The sequence below is a fragment of the Adiantum capillus-veneris genome, chromosome 26 (genome assembly GCF_014529385.1).
Source record: "Adiantum capillus-veneris isolate H3 chromosome 26, ASM1452938v2, whole genome shotgun sequence".
Classification (NCBI taxonomy): Eukaryota; Viridiplantae; Streptophyta; class Polypodiopsida; order Polypodiales; family Pteridaceae; genus Adiantum; species Adiantum capillus-veneris.
In genome coordinates this window covers 121,863,087-121,888,945 of record NC_140956.1, presented here as the reverse complement: position 1 = coordinate 121,888,945, position 25,859 = coordinate 121,863,087, and the positions used below count along the sequence as shown (strand labels likewise).

Here is a 25,859-nt window from a genome sequence, read left to right as displayed (position 1 = left end):
TTGTTTATATAAATGCTGTTCTTTGGAAATTTTGTGATCCATTGTGAAAGTATACTTGTTAGAGCATAGCATGCTTTCTACATTATTGGCGTAAGAGTAAAAGTGCCCTAGGTCTATTTATACTAGACCTAAGGTACAAAAAGTATGCCACATGAGATGAGCTAATGTATGCGATATATTTACGTGGTCAAAAGTTGTAGCAACTCTTTTGATTTCAAGCCCAGATATATAAATAGCTTCCTTGAATATATGAGCCTTCCTGCCACTATGGATCAGAGCCGAGTCCCTCTGCAATAGGGACATTTGTGGCATCAAGAAAATAAGGGTAAAAAGTGGTCACACAAGATATGTTTCATTTTAGCAAAATAAACGCAACACATCCCTTTAAAAGTAGTACACTTGATACTCAACCTTTATGTTTATATTAACACTAGTCCTATAATTGGACACTTGTCCCGAGATACTAAAGTCTCGTTTTCCTACCAAAATTTTGGCAATTTATTTATCAAGCTAGAAGAAGTTTTTTACACCTTGCTTCTACCATAGGTCGATTATGAGGGAAAGAAAACATTGGATTTTTCTCCATATAAAAATGCAAGATCTATGGAAAGAATTATGGTAAGTTCTAAGTCGTAAATTGTAGTATAATTTCAAACTGTTTTGCCAAAAAAAATCATAAAATTGTTTTATCTTTTTGTAAAGATGACCCTTTTTATTTTTCTAAAATCCAAGTGTTAGTACTTGATGTTACAAAACAATTGAATTCCTTCAAGGACTAGTTGCCAAGACACTTGGAAGTTATAAACATAATTTCATGCTTGAGCACGTGCTGACTAAGGGCACAATTTCGGCCTTCTAAAGGTCCTCTCATGAAATTGGGGCTATTCTAGTGTAGCTTGACAATTACAAATGAATTTATATATTGAAACCAAGAAACTATGTATTTTTTTGGGTCCCTAACTCCGTTAAATTGCATTGCTTGAACTCTATCTTTGAAATGTTTTTTAAACAAAAAATCCTAAAAATCTTGAGAAGTCCACAATAACATTGAAACCAAGGTTCTAGATATCCCATTGTGTTTATACCATGTACTTTGACACATTTAGTTGATCTACGTGGAAATTTTGAAGTTATTGAAGTTTTGCGTATGACTCAAGAATTAAAATATCAATGTTTTCTCATGCGCAATTTTGAATATTTAAAACGATTTAATAATTGTTGCTTGCCAAAGCCCTTTTACTTGCCACCGTGAATCCTCAATGGAAAGGTTAAGCAATGTATCACTTTCTAAAGAGCTACATGAACATATTTTTCTTTGTATACAATGGTACGCTTGAAATGGCCATCTCAAACACGTAGAGCTTTCCATTATTTTATATACTCTCAAGTAAACTTTTTTGCACATGAAACTTGCAATTATCTATAGCACAATCATGGAAAAGTCATGCAAAACTTTCTACGAGGCCTCTTCAATTTTTCTTGAGCTTATAAAGTGAATTTTTTCAAATCATCAATTGTAGTCTTACGGGGTCCACTTGATGAGTATAGTTCTTCATCATGATAGCTTCTAAAATGCAAGGTTATATTTTTAAAAGACCCTCTAGCTAACTTTTTTAAGCATATCAAGAGTGTTTTCTTAAATACATTGTGTGATGCATGTAGCATTTAATCTAAATTTGTTAAAAAAGGACACTGAAAGTGTTGTATTTTGGTACCAAACTAGTGTTAAGATGATTTAGATGTGGTGAGCCAATCGAAATTCTTCCTTTCTATAACCTACATCAACACATTCTCCTTCCATGCAATTTATAGCAAGTTCCCTTTTTCAATCGTTTGAGTGGGATTATAAATAAAATACTTTAAACTCCTTAAATTCCTAATTTTCCAAATGCAAAGGGGGACTCGCCTCTTAGTTACTAAATTGAGTCAGACTTACATCACAAAGATGAGGCAAGCAATGCTACCTTAAAGAAATTGGAACTTGGAAGTAGCTGATTTAAGCTTTGAAGGAGAATTTTGACAGTATGTATTAAAAACCTGGTCTCCTAGGGTTTGATAATGCTAAGGTTACCTCAACAAGGTGCTTCAATCTCTTCCACAAAGGGCTCATCTGAGTAGGTGGGTAGTTTTCTTTTCAAAATACATTCATATATCATGGGCCCAACATTGGCAATATACTTGGAGCCATATGCAAGGAAGATTGTTCCATTCCTATGCTGCTTCATTGAGCACAAGGATTCAAGAAATAGAAACATAAGTCTGCAATGCTTGGTCTTTAGCTTCCTTTACTTAATTATTCAAGTCTAAACTTCTCCTATAGTGGGATTGCAATTCTACTTTTGATATTTTTAATCCAGAAAATGCAAGTGCCACATTCAACAATACAAGCACATCCACAAATGTGAAAAGATAAAGAGCAATTACTCAACCTCATCATCCATGGAAATACAGTGGAAGTCACAAAAGATCCTTTTATGCCTTGTTTAGCTGAGCTCTCCGCATCTGAATTGCAGTTTCAAGAATAGCATCCACTTCTAGCTTGAACCGCTCAATCTCTGCATTCTTGGCCTCCATTGCCAGCTGCAATTTCCTCCCAGCTGAATCGCGCTCTTCATCCACCAGCCTTTTTGTTTCAATCAGAAGAGATTGCCAGTCTAACTCTCTTTGTGTTTGGCGTGACTCCATTTCTAGCACTTTCTCCTGCAGAGCTTGTAGCTGCAAGAGAAATCCCTGAAGAGATTATGCCTTACCGAATCAAAATATCACGCGAAACACATACATCTGCTTTATAATGAAAAATTCCTAGCTTCTTTTCCCTTGCAAAAGATAATTGAACAAAATTGAATGCATAAATCTTTAGCTAACAATACAACAGGGTACTGCAGAACCCCAACAATCACAACTAGTTTATCAATGCTTGGATTTTGATTGCCTAAATCTTTTAGGTGCTAATTTATCACAATACTTTGCTAGTGACGGGAATTTTGATTTATAAGGAGGCTCTTCCCTTTCACTACAGCTAGGAATTCTACGTCAGAGGTGTCTCCAATCGGCAAAATGTGAGATACTGGCTCATCTAGTAGCGAAAACATTGGAAGGAATAACCAGCAATACACGACAAACTGTAGGACTGATGAGGAGCAACTAGAGCCACATGAGAATAATATCCCAAGGGGCTGCTTCAAAACTCCTACAAGCCAGTTGCTTTTGGGACTTTTGCCTTTTGCGTTTAACTGCTTTTGGGGCATCTCTCGTAAGAATAAATAAGCCCCAGGGGCCTCATTCTTCAGAGCATCTGGACGCAGAGTTTGAGAGCAGAGGACACCTTCGGGTGTTGTACTTTGTTCAAGCATTAATATAAACATAAATACCGAAAGGGGCACCAGATTTTGGGGCCAATAACTTTGGGCACGGAACTACGCTGGCTGTGTCGACTCCAATTTTTAAGTGTGATAAAGTTGTGAAATATTTTAAGTGATTCTCTCGTGTGTCGTGTCAGATTTCCGACTTGGGGTGCCCAAGTCTGTGACAGTGGTATCACAGCTTCAGGCGTGTGCTTTTCTCAAAGCATACTGGTCCTACCAAAGAGCAGACAGAGCACTTGGGCACTTTGAAAATCTTCGTGTCCCGACCCCGGACTTATTAGCCACTCCCACCCTTACTTCATCGCGCATCAAGCGTACTCCCGTCTTCATTGCTTTGTCTTACAGGACATAAGCCATAAAGAATCCTAGATTACACGTGGGTTCTCGTGGAGAATCTGCCACAGATAACTCCTTTCAGCGGAAAGGCAAAGAAAAGTTGAAATCTGGCATGGGAATTGAAGAACAAAATGAAGAATAGGACAAATTTTCGCCAGGGAAGTTTGCCAAAAAACCTTTGAAAATCTCTTCAACGGTTGAGAATTTGGATAGGCGACAAAAGGTAAAGTTGATTCTCTCAGCAAGTTCTATGCATTAATACGATCAGATCTTATATCCAACAACTTTGCAAAATTAGGGTTTTTGCAGAAAATTTTAGTATGTGCAGAATTAATGTTTTTGGGAGCTCTTGCTATTTGTGTGCAAATAACTACTAGGAACGAGAACATGCATATGGAAGCATGGAGCCGAACATCGACTCTTTTGCAACGAGGTGAATCATTTGCTTGAATCACCTGGGCAAACTATACGGATCGAGGCTGACGTGCCAAAATCTCGAAAACTGCATTGACATGCTGACGTGGCAGATAGTACGGCCTTTCGCAATTTGCACTGACAGATGGTAAGGTGGCAGCTTGTGCGGATTTCCGCAAATTGCGCTGCCTGCTTTTCTGCCAGATTTTGGAGCTAGTTGCTTTTGAGTTTGGCATCCCTTACAAGAATAAATAAGCCCGAGGGGCCTCACTCTTCAGAGCATCTAGATGCAGATTCTCAGAGTAGAGTACCCCTTGAGGTGTTGTACTTGCTGCTCAAGCATTAATATAAAACTAAATACTGAAAGGGGCACAAGATTTTGGGGCCAATACCTCTGGGCACGGAACTACACTGGGCCGTCTTGACTCCAATTTTTAAGTGCGAAAAAGTTGTGAAGTATTTTAAGTGATATTCTCGTTTGTCGTGTCAGATTCTTGACTTGGGGTGCCCAAGTCTATGATAGTATAACTGTTTCTTTATTAATTTTTAATTTCCGTCGCATAGCATCTTGCAATACGAAGCCACCTAATACTAATCCAATTGTGAATGATTGGAGGGACTAGCCTCTCCAACACCTCAAACCAGCACAATGGGAGAATTGCTTCCTTGAAACCACATGAGCTGACCTCTCCTCACAAATAGCTGCACCCTTTACTGAAATTGTGCTCGCCTAGCATTGCCTAACTTCCCTCTACACCGCTACGACAGTCAATTGCACTCAAGAAAACAAAGGAACCAATAAAATCAAAGAAAAAACATGAGGGAAAAAGATGTAAATCTCTGCACTTTTGATGACAAAAGCCAAGGGTTTCACTTTATCTCAATTGCCCTTACACTTGCTAGTAGGGACTCCATATGAGCTCTCATATAGACATAATTTAAGACCATTCTAATCATACCCAGTTCAAAAACACAGTAAGTTCAAGAAAAAAATTCAAATAAAGTGATGGAAAACTTGGTTCTTTCATGTGTGTAGGAGCAAGGTATTGCTGCACATACCTACCCTCGCCTAGCAGTACTGCAGGGAGTTATACACAACATAGGTTCCATACCTTAAACCAAGATGAAGAGGGGTTACTATGCAAAGAGAATACCTCTTTCATCAGCCCTCTGAGGAGAGATAGACCCTCAATGCACAACATGAGGCCCTCACATAGCAACAGGGATACCTCGACAACAAGACCCCTCACCACTCAATGGAGGCTGCCAACACATAGAGCTCCTTCTTCTTTATTGAAATTCTCACTTCCATCACAACCAAATGCTGAGAAAAGTTGAGTTTCTTTTTATGGTTTTTAAAGTACTTAGTCACTTTCTCAAGTCACCACACTTCTTAGTACAAAAACGGAAACATCGAGGTAACCACACAATCACACGTGTAGAGACAACTTGTACACACCACCTTTGTACACTTGGTACATGCATATGAGTAAAGTCAAAAAGCACACCTCAAAAGTCTTCGAGGTTTGCAAAAACACGTCACATAGTGTGCCCCCCCGGACAAGCATGCACTACTTTCAAGTGTTCCATGTACATATCTTTTTTTTTTCCCCGAGAAAAAGATCCTTCTATTAGTTAATGAAACTGCCCATAGGGCACAATCTCCTCTATAAGAGAGGGCTACAACAATCATGATGGGGAGACTCTCCCAATGAAAAAACAACATATGTACAATGAGGCTAGATCAAGAGATGGGAGGAAGGAAAAGCCACACAGGTGGACGGTAGGCCGGCCATCTAAGCACACCCTCGACCATGGTGAAGAAAGGCCGAGGACGCAAGAGTCGAAGGAAATCCTCTCTGCGCTCCGGCATGCGGTCGGAACTGCCCTGGAGCCTCTCGAACTGTCCTCTGAGAGTATGGACCAGCTCTAGCCAAAGATCCCGAACAGTCTCTGCTGGTGGTACAGGGCGAGCCTCGAAGATTTTTGGATTACATGGCATGCCTGAGACAATAGTCTCTGACAGAGATCCCCGATTCATGAGTTTGTTTTGGAAGGCTATTTGGGAGAACATTGGCACACGGTTGCAGTTCTCGTCATCTTTCCACCCGCAGACAGACGGGCAATCTGAGATTGCAAATTCAGTCGTACTAGATTTATTGAAGTCTTACGTTTCTTCTCATCAGAAGACTCAATGGGAAAAAATTTTGCCCTTGGTGGAATTTGCCTACAATAACACGATCCACTGTTCGACAGGGAAGGCGCCATTTTGAGATCATTGAAGGTGCTCCAAAGGTTCCACCCTTCCTTAGCCCGAAAGATAAGATTTTTGAAGCCGACCAGTACACGAGGGACTTGGACACTGCTTTTGCCAAGGTCCGGGAGGCTTTAGCGAAATCTTAGGAAAGACACAGAAGGCAACAGATCGACACCGTCACGATTTGAAATTAAAGGAAGACGATTGGGTGCTCTTATGTTTTGAGAAGGCACGTCTAAGAAAGAAAAAGGGAAAGGAGCGGCTTTTTCTAAAGCTTAACATGAGGTCTATGGCCCTTTCCAAATAAAAGAAACGATAAATAAAAGAAACGATAAATGATGTCTCCTTTAGATTGAAGCTGCCCAATACTTGGAAGATTCACAATGCATTTCATGTGATTCTATTGAGGCCTTTTAAAGGTGATGTGCCTGATGATGGGGAGCTAGATGAGCAACCCAAACTGGAGGAAAGCGAGGAGATACATGTTCCAGAAAGATTAAAGGTAAAGTGATTAGGTGGTTCTTGGTTAAATTCAAGAACTATCCTGCATTGGATGCGAAGTGGATGGAGGAGGACCTAGCAAATATTCGTGAGATTTTGGAATTTTACCTTGAAGCATTTGGTTTAGCATAGTCCACTCCGATAGAACCCCAGTTTCAGCATAGGTGAATCTAGTGTAGCGGGTTTGCACAAGAGGGGAGTTGCTCCGCTCCTTTGTCAACGGATTACCCCGATTATGAATAGTCACTGATGTCCCTTTGGGTTTCAGGCATACTGATGGGCTGGCATTATTCTGCTATATGACTTTATGAACTGGAATTCCCAAAAATGAAAATGAAAATGATTGATTCGTACTTGACTTGTTTGAGTCCAGGAACTGAAAGACGAAATGATTGCAGCATTTTGGTCTCATAAATCTCTATAGACATGATTGCAATAAGGATTAGTTAATCGGGCATTTGTGAGGTCACGACTAGATCTAGATGCGATTACTAAATACGTTGCCGATTAATCATGGTCTGAGAGTTGGAATGAATTTGTATGTGATTTGTCATGTGATGTCCGGTGATGTGATTGTTGATTTGTACAAGTGCTAGATGCATTGTGTCTAGTGTGTCGGTACTAACAATCAGTGTCTACTAAGACAATTTATGGCCTCTGTCTGTTTTGCAGATGTAATCGAGGGCGCTTACAATTCTTTCAAGAGGGGGGTATGTCACAAACTGGTGATGTGGTAGTGCTCTCGGATACAGACACAACCCTGCTGACATGGCAACTGTGGAACATGCACCGCAAATCCTATCGCAGAACGCGTTGTCATGTTGACGTGGCAAGCGCATATGGACAACAATACGGACGCTCCGCTTTTTGCGCTGATAAGCCGTACGGATTTCCAAAAATTACGCTGGCCAGCAGCTTTTGGGCATTATGCTTTAATTTTTGAGAAGCTTTTGGATGAGATTTTGGGGCTCTGCTTTTGAGCATCCCTTGTAACAATAAATAAGTTTGTTGGGCCTCATTACTCAGAGCATCTGGACGCAGAGTCTGAGTGTGAGTCGCCGCAGACTCCCTTGTACTTTGCACCAAGATTAATATAAAAAGAAATACCGAAAGGGGCGTCAATACCTCTTGGCACGGAACTACGCCGGGTTGTGTCGTCTTTTGTGAATTGTTTTAAAGTGAATCTCTGCTATGTCGCAGTAGAATCTTGACTTGGGGTGTCCAAGTTTGTTACATTTGCATCAAGCTTTAGCATGTCATAAAGAGAGGCTTGCTAAAAGGTGTTCCTCAGGATAGTTTCCTTTGTAGGCTTCTCGCTTTCGGTCGCGTGTTCTGGTACTTTGATTCTGCTGCATGTCAACTGGTGCTTCCAAGAAGGCCCCATCAATATCAGATAACATAAAAGTCGGTCTGTTGTTGGCACCAAGGGGTGGCTTGCCAAATGTTGCAGACGGACTTGGTTTTTGAGGAGGAATTGGAAGAGCCGGACCTTCAAGAAGACTGAGGCCTACGGCTGCTCGTTGTGACCTAGTGAGGACACCAAATGGCTCCTCCACTTGCTGCACCCTATCCTTAGGTATAACCACATGTGTAGCAGGTGACGGTTGAGTTACCGCAATTAGGTTGACCTTCGGAAATGTGAACTCTTGTTGGTATTGACAGAGGTTCGAAGAGGTGGATGCCCGTTTCTTGGGACAATCTTTACTGTAGTGATCCTTAGCCTCAGGGCAATGACGGCAAGGCGGAGACCCTTCGGGCAAGGGACACTTCCATTGGTAATGCCCATAGTCCCCACACCTGTAGCGCAAAATGGGGCGATTGGACAGACGAGGCGGGGAATGAGGTGGTCTCTGCTCTTGCTGCATGGGGGTGGAAGCTGAGACATACAAGCTCTGAGGACCCGAAGGGACACTAGCATTATAAAAACTTTGAGATGGAAAGGTGCTTTGCATACCTTGCATAGTAGGAGGGGTTATCAACATAGGAGGCATGTGGTTTGGATGGCCATAGGGAGAAACCATATTGGATGCAGAAGCCACAAGCCGTGTTGAAGCGTAGGGGCGAGGCTCTGCTGTTTCAGATAGTAGCACTCCAACTGCAGGAGCTACACTAGATCATAGCCTTAGATTCCTGATGAGCCTTGAGCTCCTCCAGCTCCTGCTTGATCTGGTCCAAAGGTTTTTGATGTGGAGGCTTCTTCTGTCAAAGAGAAAATGATCTCTCCTCTTGAAGAGCGCGTTGTAACTTTAGGGCTTCGAGATTCGTGCGTAAAAATGTCAAAGGGTTGGAGGGACTTTCCAAAAATATTGAGGCAGTCTGTACCTGAGGAGATTCGGTGAACAGCTTCTCGGCCCCCCCTATCCTAGTAGCAGCAACAAAAAATTCTTCTAGAGTGGCTTCAGGTCGAAGACTCTCTCTGAGTTTTTGTTGAGAAGTCTTAGGAAGAGCCTTCTCTAACCACTTCTTGACCATGAATTCTCCTGGTTGTCGAGGAAGCTTTGCGACTAGAGACTTTGTCCTTGTCATGAGTTCTATAAAAGTCTCATGCCGCTGTAGAATGAGGTTGGCCAATTCATCCAAAATCTTTTCTTGGAAGTCCCTTGGTCTGAAAACCTCACAGAACTGCCTTCGTAACGTGGCCCAAGTTGTAAAATGGTTCTCAGCAAATTGACTGTACCATTTATCAGCTAAGCCATCCAACGTTGAAGGAAAGAGCACTAGGTAAGCGTCCTCTCTGTTGAGCCCACGACCTCTGCAGAGGGAGACAAATCTCGTGGCATGGTTGTCTGCATCCACCGTGGAGAGTCCTTGTAGCAGGGCTACAGTGTCACTTCACAGGACAGACAGACAGTTGGACAGTTAGTTACAGTTGGTCTGGTTCACACTGGACGGACCCTCTGGGCTGGGGGGTGACACGTGGCAGGGTACCAACAGTGGTCTAGTGGACATCGTGGCCAGGTCACCACCACCACTCAGTTTGGAGATAGACTTAGCTGACTGGACATTTATGAGCTGTTGGTGGCTCTTTATGGTTGTACATATGAGTAGTCGTTTTGGGCCAGTTGCATTATCTTGTACGTAGTGGTCTAGAGTGAGTCTATGCACAGAGCACATCTTCACCATCCCTGCACATCTGAGCCTCGACACCCCCATTGTACCTGTGAGTCCTAGGCTGGAGCTGAGTGTGCTGCCACGCCAGAGTCTGTATCAGTCTTTGAGATAGTCGAGTCATATGTTCTGGTCTGCTGTTGTGTCTTTGTGAGCTCTGTTGATGGCTATTGTTCCCTTTCTATTTAGTTTGTTTGAGTGAGATTGTCACGCACATTGCACTGAGGACCAACCACTGTAGAGAGCACGACACATTATCCGCGCTACACGTGCTCTCATTTTGGCGATCACGGTGGGACCTCAATAGAAATCTCACTCAGTGAGGTGCAAATCTTGAAGCTAGTTAGGATTATCTAGCTTCGCCTACCTTGCCTAGCTTCGCCGACCTTGCCTTGCACTGTTCTCCTATAGCCTGGTCCAACTGGTCTAGTCCTCTCTCGCCCTGGTCCAACCTGTCCTCGTCCCTGTCTAGACCTCCTCGACCTTGGTCTAGTCCTCCTCGTCCCTGGTCCAGCCTGGTCTAGTCACTTGCCTGGTCTAGTAGAGTCTAGACCAGTCTTCAGCCAGTTCAAGGTTTTCTTGCCCGAAGGTTGGTGGGATTGGTTGTCACTGCATGACACATACAAGGCGGTCTGTCGAGCGTCAAAGCGCACTACTGAGCCCTTTGAAGTACTATAACAGAAGACGACCTTTGGTACCGAGTAGAAGTCCATCAACCTCATCACCTATCCCTCCACATACATCACCCATTCCTTCATCCGCTTCCACATCTTCGAGATCTCCTTCTCCAATAAAGCTCTCTCCTATTCTGCTACAGGCTACTGAGCTATAGGCTCAGCAAGGGGCCATGGAGCCGTTGGCTAGCGTTTTGGCTAAGGTAAACATCAAGTTCCCTACATTCAAAGGACTCTCTTTAGAAGGTGCTGACGACCATGCAAGGAGATTTGTATCTCTCTGTAGGGGTCGTGGTCTTAACGCAAGATGCCTACTTGGTACTCTTTCCATCCACCCTGGATGGCTTAGCAGACAAATGGTACAGCCAGTTTGCAGAGAACCATTTTGCAACTTGGGCAGCCTTAAGGCAACAGTTCTGTGCAGCTTTCAGGCCCGGTGACTACCAGAAGAAGGTGTTGGATGAGTTAGCCAACATGGTGCTCCAGCCAGAGGAGACTTTTGCAGAGCTTATGACTAAGACCAAGTCTCTGGTTGCCAAGCTTCCTCAGCAACCCGGTGAATTCATGGTGAAGAAGTGGGTGGAAAAGGCGCTTCCCAAAACTTCAGTAAGACAAGGCAGCAGCTTTGAGAGATGCTGATCGCTTTTAGAATTTGCTCCGAATGAAGCGAACAGACCTCAAGAACTGATGACAGCTCATACTGCAATCAAGGCTTCTTTGACTGAGAGATATGTCTACAATAACCTTGCTGATATTCTGAATCCAGAGAGCAATGTCACTCTGAATATGGACAATGAAAGCCCTGATGGAGACTATTCAAAGTGATTTTCAAGATAAGCTCTTAGAATACAATACAGCATTGGCAAATCAAGCCATCATGGATTACATTGAAAAACAAAATAATCTTGATGAGGATTCTGAGAGGGAGGAGGAGAAGGATGAAGAACAAGAGGACAACCAAGCCAACAAGCCAGATGGTGAAGACGATGACTTTCCTCCTTCTCCACCTTCAAGATCTGGAGCTGGTGGATCTACTACTACATGGGGCCGTCATCGCAACAGAGACTGGCCAAACCAGTACAAAGACAAGCCAAACCAGCAGTCAGGGAACTAGGATCTGAGGATCAGCAGCCAAGCAGTGGAGAGAAGGGCCATCTAGTACACCAGTCACATCACCTTGTTGACAGTAAAGGAAAAGCCAAAGCTGTGACTGAGTCCCTGAAGGGTGATGAGCAACATTCATTCCAGCTCATCACATTGAATAAGAGATTGAGACATCAACACGCTCCAATTACAAGGATGTATATGGAGGATGATACTCTGATCTCTGATTTGGCATGATTTCAGATGTTGTATGTGGGAGCTAGAGTGATGGTTCAGCACTGGAAATTGTCTGCCTTTCATAATCAAGGAGTGTGCCAATTGCCTGAGCATCCCAGTAGAATCCAGTTGCTGGACAAGGTACCTGAGTGGGCACTAACTCCTGATGACAGTATAGCCAATCCACATTGGCCAACAACAGTCTACTACAGACAACATTCCCTAGCTTTGGAGTTGGACTTTCTCTTTGGGAACAGACCAACCTACAAATTTATGAAGGAAGTCAAAACTCAGCTCAAAGAAGTTTTACTTTAGATGCAAATTGCCATAGGAGTTTTAGACCAGCGAGTGCAGGCCATCATTGAAGAACAGGCTTCTAGCAGCAAGGGACCTCGGACTCAAATGACAGTTGGGGAACAGGCAATTGCTCTTCGAAGACTTTTTCAGCTAGTACAGGTTACCAGAAAGATGATGCAGTAGGAGAACCAAACCATTTTAAATTTTTTGGAGTTTGTGTCTGATTCTCCAGTTCTCCTGTATGCATTGCCTGCTAAAGAAGTTGAACTGCCAGGTTCTTTTTGGTCTTGTATCCCCACCATCCTGAACCAGTGGACCGGCTCACTTACTTTGGTATCACTAATGACCTTCAGGATTGGTATGAGAGGGCCACTGTGGAATGGAAAACTTGAAAAACACTAATCAATGATGCCCTCAAGTTGAATGATGCCATGGAATTGCAGGCCAAAATGCATAGGGTCAAACTTTGTATGGGATAGTGGAAGATCCAGCTCGAGGTTTGACAAAGATCACAAATCAGTTGCTACAACTGATTGTGGAGTCTTTAAAAATCCCTAAAAAGGATAAAAACTAGGACTAGGCCCACAATACAGAGAAATGGCTGAGATTCTCTTCGAAGCTTGAATCAAGACGAATGGCCTCTTCCATAGGGATGGATCCACACTGCCTCGCACTGTCACAAATTGGCCAGAACCCGTCTGACAAAGGGAAAACGCACTATGTATGATCCCGACACCAAAACTTGCAACCCTCTCACGCCTTATGAGTTTTACTCGTCCATTGAAAGGCGAGATCAGCTGGAGCAGGAGGCCATTTACAAACTTATCTAGAAGGAGAATGCTGGCACTGGGACTTCTCAGGCACCAACACTAAAGAAGGGCAAGAGGAAGCAGGTTCAGTGGAAGGATACTTGGTAGTTCCATCTCAGAATTAGATGGTGTATTTTTCTAGTAAGGCATTGGGATCTCCTTGGTTGGGCACCCTTGGAATTACAATTATAGGGGTGTCAAGCACTCAACAAGCATGAAATATGGCATAAAGCCATACCAAAAGAGTACTATCATGAGGAACATTGGCTAAACTCTTGAAGAACATTGGCCAACTCAGCAGCACCAAACCTTATGAAGCATGGCATGATAGAAATCCATCTGTTGATCATATCTGAGTTTTTGGTTTTTTGGCTTATGCTTTGGTGCCACAAATGCAGCGCAAAAAATTGGACGATAAGACTATCAAATGCATTTTTGTTGGTTACAGTATTGAAAGCGTATCTTGGTTTCATGGGATGTTGTCTTTGTGGAAGATTACGTTCATTTCTTGTCATCATGTACTAGAGACAGGAATGTAAGCTCACAGGATATTTATGACAATTTGTTGCCTCTTTTCAGTGGTGGAAATTTGAATGTAAATTTGAATGAGGCAAATGTACAACCTATGGGGGTTTTGAAAATGTTAAAGATCAGCCTATTGCTGATGCAAATATACATGATGTAGTTGATGAGAAAAGGGTTGAAATGAGTAGGCTAGAGGGATGCTAAAACGGTTGGTGCATACTTTGCATGATAGTAAATTGGATGTAGATTTGTCTAGTCGTACTTGTTCAGGTTCTTACCATGCATCTTATGCATTAGACTGTTATGCTTAGGTTGTTTCTAACTTATGTGATGTAGAGGATTCTCTCTCTTTTGATGAAGCATAAATTCAAAAAAATGGATGGCTGCCATGCAATGAGAATATGATGCTCTTATAGAAAATGACACATGGACTTTATGTAATTTTCCTCCTAGAAAAAAGGACATTGGTACAAAGTGGGTTTACAAGTTGAAATGCAAGGCGGATGGTGAGATTGATCGCTATAAGGCTTGGCTTGTTGCAAAGGGTTATGCATAGCAAAAAGGCATAGATTATGAAGATACTTTTACTCGTATGACTACTGTGTGTTTTTTAGGTGCATTGGCAGGTCATTTTGGATAGGATGTACATCAATCAAATATTGTTATTTATTTCTTGAATGGTAACATATTTGAGGAAGTTTATGTAATGCAACCTCGTGGTTTTGTCATTTAAGGACAAGAAGATAAAGTGTGCAAATGTAAGAAAGCTTTGTATGGGTTGAAGCAATCTCCTCGTGCTTGGTATGAGAAAGCTGACACTCATTTGGTCAAACGAGGCTTTCGTAACAGTCCAACAGAAAGCACATTGTATGTAAAGCATGAGGGCAATGTCCTCTCATCATGGCTCTATATGTGAATAATTTGTTGATCATTGGTCCAAATAAGGCACATATTGCTAAATTTAAGGCTGATTTGAATGCCACTTTCAAGATGAAAGATTTGGGGATGTTGCATCATTACTTGGGCATACAATTTAAGCAGTGTGATGGTGGTTGTGCTTTGTGTCAGACAAGTTACATAGCGACATTGTTGTGTAAGTTTGGACTTGAGGATTGCAAACCTATTGCCACTCCCATGGAAACAGGTTTGAAATTCAGTCTCATGATGCTGGTGATCTTGTCAATGTCACTCATTACCAAACGGCTATTCGGTGCCTTATTTATGTGTGCAACACGAGGCCGGATATTCAATTTGCAGCCTCACAGGTCTGCATATTTATGCATAGCCCAGGGTCTAAGCATTATTAGGTTGTCAAGTGGATCTTATGCTTGAGTGGCATTTTACATCTTGGGTTTTTTTATCCAACGGGGGACCATTGCCGCCACCTACCTGTGCAGCCCTTGGAGTCCTACATGATTTCATATCCAGCTGCCCCCCTCACCGACTATAAAAGTCCTTGTCTCACTGTGTCTATTCTTGGGCATCAATTCTCAGGCGTCATAGTGGATGGTGGATCTGGGATCAATCTGATGCCAGAATTTACTATGTTGGCCTTAGGCCTGCAGCCTACCCGCCCTGCTCAATTACCTGTTACATTGGCAGACCAGAGGACAGTCTACCCTGTGGGCATAGTAGAGAAGGTGCCTCTGATGATACAAGACTTCACATTTAGCTTGGATTTTGTGGTGGTCAGTCTTCCTCAGGTGGAGGAAGGATTTCCTTTGCTGATTGGTCGACCATGGTTGAGGCATACTAAGGCACTTCATGATTGGGGCAACGACGCCATGTGGATACATACTCCTGGCTCCCCCATGCAACCAATTCGGCTCGAAGGAGGTATGGATCCAGTGGTTCATCACAGCTCATTGTCAGTACAGTCCAACCCAGACCCTGAGCAGCCCATCCCACCTGACGGATATGACGACGACCTGCTGCAGTGATTGGAAGCTACCACCTCGATGCCATGCTATATGGTCTCTATTCAAAACTCACATGTGCCGGTAACACTCTCTCTTCCAACTCCTTAGGCGGACACTGATGTCACAAGTCCTACACTAGACAGTAGTCCTACAGCAAACAGTGGACCAGTCCAAGCAGTAAGTGGACCAGCCCCAAATTCTCAAGATTCAGATGATCCTCCTATGGAAGCCCTCGGCCTCGGGGAACCTATCACATATCACCGAAGGGGAAAAAAATCTCCTCTGCATCAACTCGCCAATGATTCCCCCCTTCCTCTAACATCTCCCAGGTCGGATGCCCCGCCCACTCTAAAACACCCGGTTATGTCTGTGTCTGAAGATTTACCCTTCGATGAGCTTCCGCCTAGATGGTTACAAGAAGAGTATGCAGAGTTTCCAATCGATCAAACGCCAGCACATGATGTCTCGAAGCTCCAAGAGGCAGCTCATGTTTCAACTGCTGAAGTACCCTCCATAGTTACACCTCCTGACCCTGTAAAAAAAGTCAACCTGGGCGACCCTGACAACCCTCAGCATGTCCTCTTAGCACCTTGGTTATGGGAGCATCCCGCATTACTCAATCATGTAGTCTCTTTCATACACTCTTTTAAAGATGTTTTTGCTTGGTCCTACAAGGATTTGGAGGGGATCCCACCAGAATTGGGTGTCCACACTATACCTCTGGTTGAAGGGGCTAAGCCTGTAAGAGGCCGAGCTTACAAGCTCAACCCGAAGTATGTTGAGGCGGTCAAGTCAGAGTTGGAAAAAATGCAAGAGGCAGGGATCATTGTACCTGTGGAGCACTCTGAGTGGTTATCACCCATGGTGATAGCGCCTAAGAAGCAGTCCAACAAAATCCGTGTGTGCGTAGATTACCGTGCTCTGAATAAGGTAACTATCCCAGATGGTTTCCCAACACCTTTCACTGAGCGTGTGCTCGAAGATGTAGCAGGGAATGTATTGTACAGTTTCATGGATGGGTTTAGTGGATACAATCAGTTGGGCATTTATCCAGGTGATCAGCTGAAAACGGCCTTTGTGACTCCCTGGGGTATTTTTATCTACACTAGAATGTCTTTTGGGTTGAAAAACGCTCCACCTTCTTTCAATCGAGCGGTGTATCTCATCTTTTGTCCTCTGTTTACGGATCATCTTCGCATCTTCATGGACGATTTTTCGACCTTCTCAGGTGCTCAATGTTCAACCCCAGTGGAAAATTTAGAGGAACACCTCGCTCAACTCTCTGCTGTCGTCCTCAGGTGCAGAGAGGCACGACTAAAACTCAATCCTAACAAATGTCACTTTTTGGTCACTGAAAGCACACTTCTAGGCCATGTGGTGTCTGCCAAAGGTTTAGCACCGGACCTAGAGAAGATCGTGGCAATCTTGAAGTTACCACCTCCTATCAATCCGAAAGTTGTTCAGAGCTTTGTAGGCCACATAGGATATCATCGTAGGTTCATACAGATGTATGCACAGGTGGCTCAACCATTGACCCGACTGATTAGTGCTACAGTACCCTTTAAATGGTCAAAACCTGAGGCTGAAGTATTTGAATACCTCAAAAAGCGTCTCACTGAAGCACCTATTTTAGTGGCTCCAGATTGGTCTCTTCCTTTTCATGTGCATACGGATGACAGTCAGCTGGCTGTGGGGGCTGTGTTGACTCAGCCTAGTAAAGAGTACAACCTGGATCGCCCTGTTCACTATGCAAGTTGCCTGCTCACCAAAGCAGAGCGCAACTACAGCACCACAGAAAGGGAAGGGTTGGCTATGGTGTATTCTTTACAAAAGTTTTGTCATTACTTGTTAGGGGTTCACTTCACTATCATCACAGATCATCATGCGCTATGCTATCTTCTGAATAAACCCCAAGTTGTAGGAAGAGTGTGGAGATGGCTACTCATATTCCAAGAGTTCGACTTCGAAGTAGTTCTTAGTCCAGGCAAGCGGCACGTCATGGCCGACCATCTTCTCGCATACACACAGGTGAGCCCAATACTGGGGTTGATGATGATTTTCCTGATAGTCATCTTGTTAAGGTGGACACAACCCCAGAATGGTATGGAGATGTGTTACATCTACTCTCTACTGGCCTATATCCTGAGAATGCTTCTCCCTTGCAAAAAAGAAGACTCTTGCTAAAATCTAGACCGTTCTCTTTGATTGGTGGACAACTCTATAAATCAAGGCCAGATGGTGTGCTGCGCTGCGAAGGTGCGTATGAGGTACACCACATTCTAGAGGATGCACACAGTGGTCCTATTGGTGGCCAGTATCCAGGGCACATCACGACACAAAAAATCTTACAGACGGGCTTGTGGTGGCCCTATATATTTCGAGATGCTATTGCTCATGTCAAGATTTGTGATGTCTGCCAGCGATGTGCGCCTAAGCCTAGCAAGCAATCAAATCGCCCTCTCCAGGTATCTATGGCGTGGTTGCCCTTTGAGAGATGGGGTTTGGACTTTGTTGGTCCAGTTACTCCATCTGCTCAACCAGACAATCGTAAGTATCTCTTGGTAGCAACAGATTATGCAACGAAATGGGCCGAAGTGGTGGCTACCATCGACTGCAGAGCCGCCACTGTCGCAAAATTTTTGTATGAAAATATTTTTTGCAGGTTTGGGTGTCCTCTGGAAGTCACCAGTGATCGAGGTAGTCATTTTGTCAACAACTTAATCTCCACTCTCCTCATGAATTACAAGATTTTTCATCGCAAATCTTGCTCTTACTATCCTAGAGAAAATGGACAGGCTGAAAGCACTAACAAAGTGCTAATCGCGCTTCTTAAGAAAGCTTGTCATCTGCATCCAACCTCTTGGGCTCAGGCTATCCTCGGCACAGTTTGGGCTTATCGCACCTCCTTCAAGGCAACCACTAACTACACCCCATTCTAGTTAGCTTTTGGCTTAGAGAAAATTGCACCATATGAGTTCAACTCAGGTTCAACAAGAGTGGGAAGCGTTCGTGTCACAGCTGGGAGTGCTTCAGCAAACCTCTCACGACTCTCAATGTTAGAAGAAAGAAAGAGATTAGCTTCACATGCTCTCCAAGCCGAGCAGCCTCGTCGCAAAGCGTGGCATGATCGCCATCTCCGTAGGCCGAAAATAATGCAGGGCTCGCTGGTGCTACTCTATCAAGCTAAGTATCTGAAGAAAGCTAAGAAGTTGATCCCAGCCTGGCAAGGGCCCTTCAGAGTACAGGAGATTTTTCCACAGGGGGCTGTCCAGTTAGTCATTTTGGAAGGCGTTCCTTTGCCACTGGTAAATGGCTCCAGGATCAAGTGCTATTACTCCTGTGAGTAAAGGGTCTGCAACTATTCCGCCATCTGTAGGTTCTATGTCCCATCTCTCTCCTCCCCACTATCTTTCCATCAGAACGGGTGTTCTGTTACTGTCTCAGTTTCTGCTATGTCTGTAAGTTTCCGCCTTTCCTCTAAGATATCTTTTCTCCACTAAGTCTTGGCAATTGGCCATTGTCGTGAACTTCTACAGTCCAATCACTCCTCCTCTAATAGTTTCTATCCTCAGTGTTAATTGCTGTTAAGTACTAAGGTCTTTCCAGTTCGGGAGTCTCAAAAGTCGTGGTTTTAAGTTGTGGTTTTGTTCACTTTGAACAAGTGTAATTGCTTAGATGGTGATTGAGACAGGGAACAATATGTAATCAAGGACTTGATGAGGCTCACAATGCAAAAATGTCTATGTGAAGAATATGTCAAAAAACTTTTGGTCCCATTAGCAGTGCATCTAGTATTCTAGCTGCAGAAAGGGGCCATTAGAGTTCTGTACTTTGGACTCCAAAACTTGCTTGCGAAACTAAACTTGTCTTCTTGTTGTATCTGCCCACTGCATCTTTCTCTTCTCGGTTATCTGCGCCCTACTCTCTCCTTGGACCTATCTCTCTACCCTCCTCGCCCCTACACTCTACACACCCCCTTGCCCATACCCTCTCCCTCACCCCTACTCTCTACCCACCCCCTCGCCCCTACCCTCTAACCACCCTCGCCCATACTCTCTACCCTCTCCCTCGCCCCTACCCTCTACCCACTCCCTCGCCCCTACCCTACACCCCTCGCCCCTACCCTCTAACCACCCCCTCGCCCATACTCTCTACCCTCTCCCTCGCCCCTACCCTCTACCCACCCCCTCACCCATAACCACCCCCTAGCCTCTACCTTTCTGTACCTGGCCCCTACCCTCTCTGCCCTTCGCACCTATCCACCCTCTCCCTTCTTTACGTTGGCTTTCTACCAACCCCTCGCCTTATTTCCTTTAGCTTTCTACCCCACCCCTCGCCTTATTCCCTTTGGATCAAAAGCGTACCACAAATCTCAGAAACGTACCAGAAACCAGAATACTCAGAAAAGTGTCTATAGAATTTGAAAAGTATCTATAGAATCTACTGCTCCCTACATCAACCTCTTTCTATGGCAAGAAGTAGCAAGAAACAAACAGCAGAAGGTGGTAGCAGCAAAAAACAATTGATGCGAAAGAAGAAAGCTGTGGCTGAGGAATCAGAGAGTGAAGAGATGTCAGCAAGCAGTAGCCACGGCTTGGATGACATAACTTCCAGCGATCCAAGTGATGAAAGCTACAAAGCAGACTCTCCCTCTGAGTCAGAAGCACACTCCGAGTCAGATGCTTCGAGTGATCAAGAGGACCATACAAGAACAACTCAAAAGAAAGGGAAACAGCCACTCATGAGTCATATAATCAAGAGGCCTGCAACATCCAAAAATCGCACCGCGTTCTCTTTGGATTTTTATTTACAACAGCCTCGACCATCTTTGAGCGAGGTATTTTCCAATGCTCAGCTGCGCACTCTAGGTCTCACAGCATTGGCTGATGCCAATCTACCTAACACTGTTCCGGTGGAGATGATACATCAAATGTTAAATGATTTTCCCAAAGTAAGGGGCCACAAGTTGACAGCTGAGAGGCTTGGCCATGCCATGGGAATGACTAGCTTTCCATCTGTGAAGCCGGCTACACGCACTTTTTCTAAGCTGTCCAAGGATGCCACAATTCAAGCATGTCAAGAACTGCTCAGTTCGGATCACCCAAACTATGAAAGGAACAAACGGATTCTGGCAATCTTCAGGTATTACTTTCTCGCTAGAGAAGCCAAAGAAGATAAAGAAAAAAGCGATCTTCCCACTATCTTCTCCCACTGCGACGGCCTCTACTGTTTAATCCACACCATACCTTGTGGATTCCACCAGATTCTCTTCACCTCATTGCAATCTAGGGCTAAAAGATTTCGGGCCCAAGTGCAATCTGTGTAGTTAAGTTTCAAATGTTTTGCAGCAACTCTTTTGGCATGGGTCATAAATATTGAAGATCCACAGGAACCCTCGAAAGGGAAAAGAAAATCTGTAAGCATTCAGGCTGACCCTACAGTTACCAAGAGGAAGAAGATAAAGGAAAAAGTGGCGAAGGATATAGTGCAGTCTTTACTCTCCCTGCCAGTTTCGGAAAGCCAACAGCTTCGAGTGAAGCAACCTGTTCGACGTTCCTCGCATACGGTCGCTACTGATTCGATGGTAAGTTCAGGTGGTGCAGATCACACTATGCATGTCACAGCTGTGGCTTCTACAGAGTGTGTTACTCTCTCTACTGCTGCTATTTTTACCCCTACCACAGTGACTAGCTCCCACGTCCCAGTGGCAGTTGCTTCTTCTCCTATGCCTAGTCCTGCCGCATCCACTCCCACAATCTCTACTCCGACAGAGAGGCATGCGTTAAGTCCACCACGAGCAGCCCCACCAGCTGTACCACTGCCAGCTCTCCTCACCCTGACACTGTTACAGAACCTTCCACAGAGTCGGACTCTACATCATTTTTTCGACTATCTGAGAATATATTGCAGGAGTCTAGGCAAGCCATTGCCACCATTGAGCTTGGAGCAGAGCGTTTAGCAGCCACACACCAGCGTCACGCAGCTACTTACGCAGCTATGGAGGGAGCTCTGAAGGTTGCTGAGAGCGCCATCGCCGATAGGGATGCCACTATTTTCGCACTCTAACAGGCCCTGAAGTTAAAGTCTCAAGTGATTAGTGACCTTCAAAATCAAGTACAAGGATTTAGAGAATTGCTCTTACATGAAAATAGGACAACACAGCCTACGATGATGGGTATATGGGTGGACTGGAGCAGGTACACCAGTGCAGAATGCAGCAATGGGTCAATCTCAACAGTTAATGGAACTTTACTTACAGACTCCAGTTCCCATTCAGTACTACAATCAACAACAACAGTATCCTCCTTAGGGGTTTCAGTCATCACCATTGCCTCGGATGCAAATATGACTTGTTGTGACGGAGTTGCTGGAGCGCATCGCCATGGCTGTGTTACTCGACATCCTCAGTACACTACAGGACAGGTGCTACCATCTGCCCAGCAGTAGGTGGCTGGTCATTTCCCAGGAAGCACACTTATTGAGAGGAGAGCTCACATACAGCAGGGCCCCACAATCGATTTGATGGCTCCACCTCCAGAGGCTGATACTTCGGATGCAACAGTGGCCACCACTCTATCTCTTGGATGACAGATTCAAGAGCTCACCATTGTACATACTAGTAGTTTTCTTTCACAGTTTCAGTCTTCCTCTCACCGAGACGGTGAGTGTTCTTGTGGAGAGCAACCTGTAGCAGGGCTACAGTGTCACTTCATAGGACAGACAGACAGTTGGATAGTTAGTTACAGTTGGTCTGGTTCACACTGGACGGAGTTGGATAGTTAGTTACAGTTGGTCTGGTTCACACTGGACGGACCCTCTGGGCTGGGGGGTGACACGTGGCAGGGTACCGACGGTGGTCTAGTGGACATCGTGGCCAGGTCACCACCACCACTCAGTTTGGAGATAGACTTAGCTCACTGGACATTTATGAGCCGTTGGTGGCTCTTTATGGTTGTACATATGAGTAGTCGTTTTGGGCCAGTTGCATTATCTTGTACGTAGTGGTCTAGAGTATGTCTATGCACAGAGCACATCTTCACCATCCCTGCACATCTGAGCCTCGACACCCCCATTGTACCTGTGAGTCTTGGGCTGGAGCTGAGTGTGCTGCCACGCTAGAGTCTGTATCAGTCTTTGAGATAGTCGAGTCATATGTTCTGGTCTGCTGTTGTGTCTTTGTGAGCTCTGTTGATGGCTATTGTTCCCTTTCTGTTCAGTTTGTTTGAGTGAGATTGTCACACTGAGGACCACCCATTGTAGAGAGCACGACACATTATCCGCACTACAGTCCTCTAAAATTATTGATGAAATTTTGCTGAGGAACCCAATCTTTACATAGATTGAGAGAAATTTTACTTAGTAACACCACAAAAAATAAAATGCACAGCAGAACAAACTAAAAACACAATGTTTGAATCACAAGTTATTTTCTTTCGTACTATTTGTGAAGATACCTGTTGACTTTGTACCCCAAACGGCATTTCCATTCCTTGCACCAAGTTGCCTAAATTGTCCATACCTTCTTGCCTGAACACGTCCAAAACATCAGCCAAGAGTCAATCTGTCAGAGAGTGATCTGCCCTGAGATGATTCGTGACTTCAAAAGGTTATGTCTTGCAAATATAATTGTTGTCAACGTATACGCCCTAACTGAACTGGTAATATACACACGTTGTGACAGCTCTTATGCATTTATCATATTATGTCTGATTATATGCAAAAAATTCATGGTTACTGATTGTTGCAACAGCCTATTCGTTTTCAGTACATTAGCAACAATGACCTCTACGCAGAAACTCAATAAAAGAGTTCAATAGATTTCTCCATGCTAGCCTGACCATCTTTCCAACTGCAATTTGGTGACACAAATAAACTGTAAGGAAAGGTTCTGAAAAATATCCTTATTGGCCAATTGGAACTACCTGCCAGAGCTTTTAATTGTCTCAACGTGGCCTTAATGTTGTCAAATGGGAAGAGGTCTGCTTCATGTTTAGATAATGATGGAACTTTTTGGGAGAATAATGCTTGCACCTTATTTCTCTGCCGAGATTTTGGGTAAGTTGAAAGAAGTTATGAAGTGCAATGCTGACAGAAAGAACCTTAAGCTGAAATTTCAAAGCGGAAGTTTCTGCGGCACATACTTGGGTCACTTGACATGATGTGATGACTACCTCCACCACAAGGAGTGATAACAGGATAAGGAATAACATGTGAAGCCACCCTCTCCCAAGCAAAAGGAGTGAGTATAAAGAGCCAAAACAGCACTAGAAAAGTCTTGCTTAGTAGCAGGAAGCATCAGCAACACATTTTAAATTGCACAACTAGCCCTCACACGGGACCAAATTGTCTGACATGCAGGCAAGTCCTGCTAGTAGTACACTCCGCAGTGAAGGAGAAAAGAAAAAGAAAGTGAGACTTATTAATGTCTATTGGAGGCCAAAATTGTCCTTTGAGACAAATCAACGTACATGAATGTCTTTTGGTTATTCAGACAAAAAGACAAAAGGTACAATATTACAATAAATGGGGGGATGAAGGGACCGAGCTCTACCTCTAGGGGAAGCAAAAATGCGGCATTATATGCATATGGAGTACCATGAAATGTATGTAACTAGCTAGATCCATCTGGTACCAAAGTGTGGGTGTAGGATATCCAGAGGGGTCTGAGAATGCATGATCCACCCTTTCTAGTCCATCTCCTGGTGGACTCTGATCCCTCTCATCTCCCTCTGATGTAGCCTCAAGGCGTGATGTCCTAATGCCCGTGGTCATTTGTGTGTCCTAACAACCTCTACCTACATAATGTAGCCCACCTCGTTGTCACAGGGGGGGGGGGGGGGGGGGGGTGTGTGGTGGTTTGGTGTGTCTTCAGGAGTAACTTTCTGTGTCTTTGTATCTCAAGTAAGAAGTGACCCAGCTGTTGCTGGTCTCTCGACTCATCATCCATGGAGTGTGTCCTAAGATTGAACATATAATGACGCATTTTTGCTTCCCCTACAGGTAGAGCTCTGCATCTGCATACATACAATGTGCTCTCACTGTCTCCCTCCTCTGAAATCTACCTTCATAAGGTCAAATAGTCTGAACTTACGAATTATAAGAGAGGATAAAACACTCTCAAAAATACAAAAACAAGTGACACAATAAACAGAAAAAGGAAAAACTAAATCACTTTCTTTGTTACTAAACAAAACTAGATGAAAATAATCCTCCTCTGAAATAGCCTACGAATTCCATCTGCTTTGAAGATGTGCCCACCTCTTCTAGCCTCAACTTCCAATCTGTATGCTGATACTCTAAGTTAACCAATTGCCCACATGCGGGCATCCACCCCTCCAAGATGGTCATTGACTGGTCTCCAGAGCGCAACATCTTCCGCGAATGAAGCTGTCTCGCTTGACTACAGTTCATGATGTAGATCTGGTTATCCTTGTTTTGTGAATGAATACAGGGGGAGTCGGGGTCATACATGAAGGGTGGTAGATGTTCTATGTCCAAACAAGGGCGACTAAACCACTATGCCACACGCGGTTACCGTGATATAGTCTCTCCTGCCTCAGACAACTAGCTGGATGCTTGGAAGGCTCTATGTCTGTATGGGGGAAGCTCTTGTCGTCTAACTGCAGCAGAGTGTTGAAAAGATGGCCTCCACTAGCATGGGTGGTATAGCCTGCTTTGCTCTAGCAACATCATGTGGGATTGAGGGTTCATTGCGAATCATCTGGCACGAGGATCGGTGGTCTCTATACTTTTCTTTTTTTTCGAGAAAAAGATCCTTCTATTAGTTAATGAAAACTGCCCATGGGGCTACAACCACCTCTGCAAGAGAGGGCTACAACAATCATGATGGGAGACTCTCCCAATAAAAAAACAGCATATGTACAATGAGGCTAAATCAAGAGATGGGAGGAGGGAAGAGCCACACAGGTGGACGGTAGTGCCATCTGAGCACACCCTGGACCATGGTGAAGAAAGGCCCAGGATGCCAAAGTCGAAGGAACGCCTCTCTGCACTCCTGCATGCCGTCAGAGCTACGCTGGAGTCTCTCGAACTGTCCTCTGAGAGTATGGACCAGCTCTAGCCAAAGATCCCGAACAGTCCCTGCTGGTGGTACAGGGCGAGCCTCGAAGATGCGGAAACAGCGGGCTCGCCAGGTGAACCAGAGTGTTAGGCCGCTAATGAGCTCCCAACACTCCTCTCTCTCACTGCACCACTCACTTATGCTGGCCCTCCCACTATACCCTCCTTGCTCATAATGAGGTAAATCAGACCCTCACTTATGCTATCAGGCATCTCTCCTGTGTGTAGGATGTACTGAAAAGCGCTATAGAGAT

At 44.2% G+C, this 25,859-nt stretch overlaps 1 protein-coding gene across 2 annotated transcripts in view; it reads right to left on the bottom strand.

The window, feature by feature from the left end:
- Positions 1–2,400: 2,400 nt before the first annotated feature.
- LOC147424104 (uncharacterized) overlaps positions 2,401–25,859 on the bottom strand; it is a 230,814-nt gene continuing 207,355 nt past the window's right edge. Inside the window, exons 16-17 of one of the 2 annotated variants that reach the window (XM_086501351.1) lie at positions 22,980–23,052; positions 2,401–2,730 (exon numbers count right to left, since the gene is read on the bottom strand). In XM_086501351.1, coding sequence (XP_086357477.1) covers positions 2,473–2,730; positions 22,980–23,052 — 331 coding nt within the window. In that variant the 3' untranslated portion in view covers positions 2,401–2,472. The remainder of the gene's footprint in view (positions 2,731–22,979; positions 23,053–25,859) is intronic. The other variant, XM_086501352.1, reaches the window with a different exon arrangement.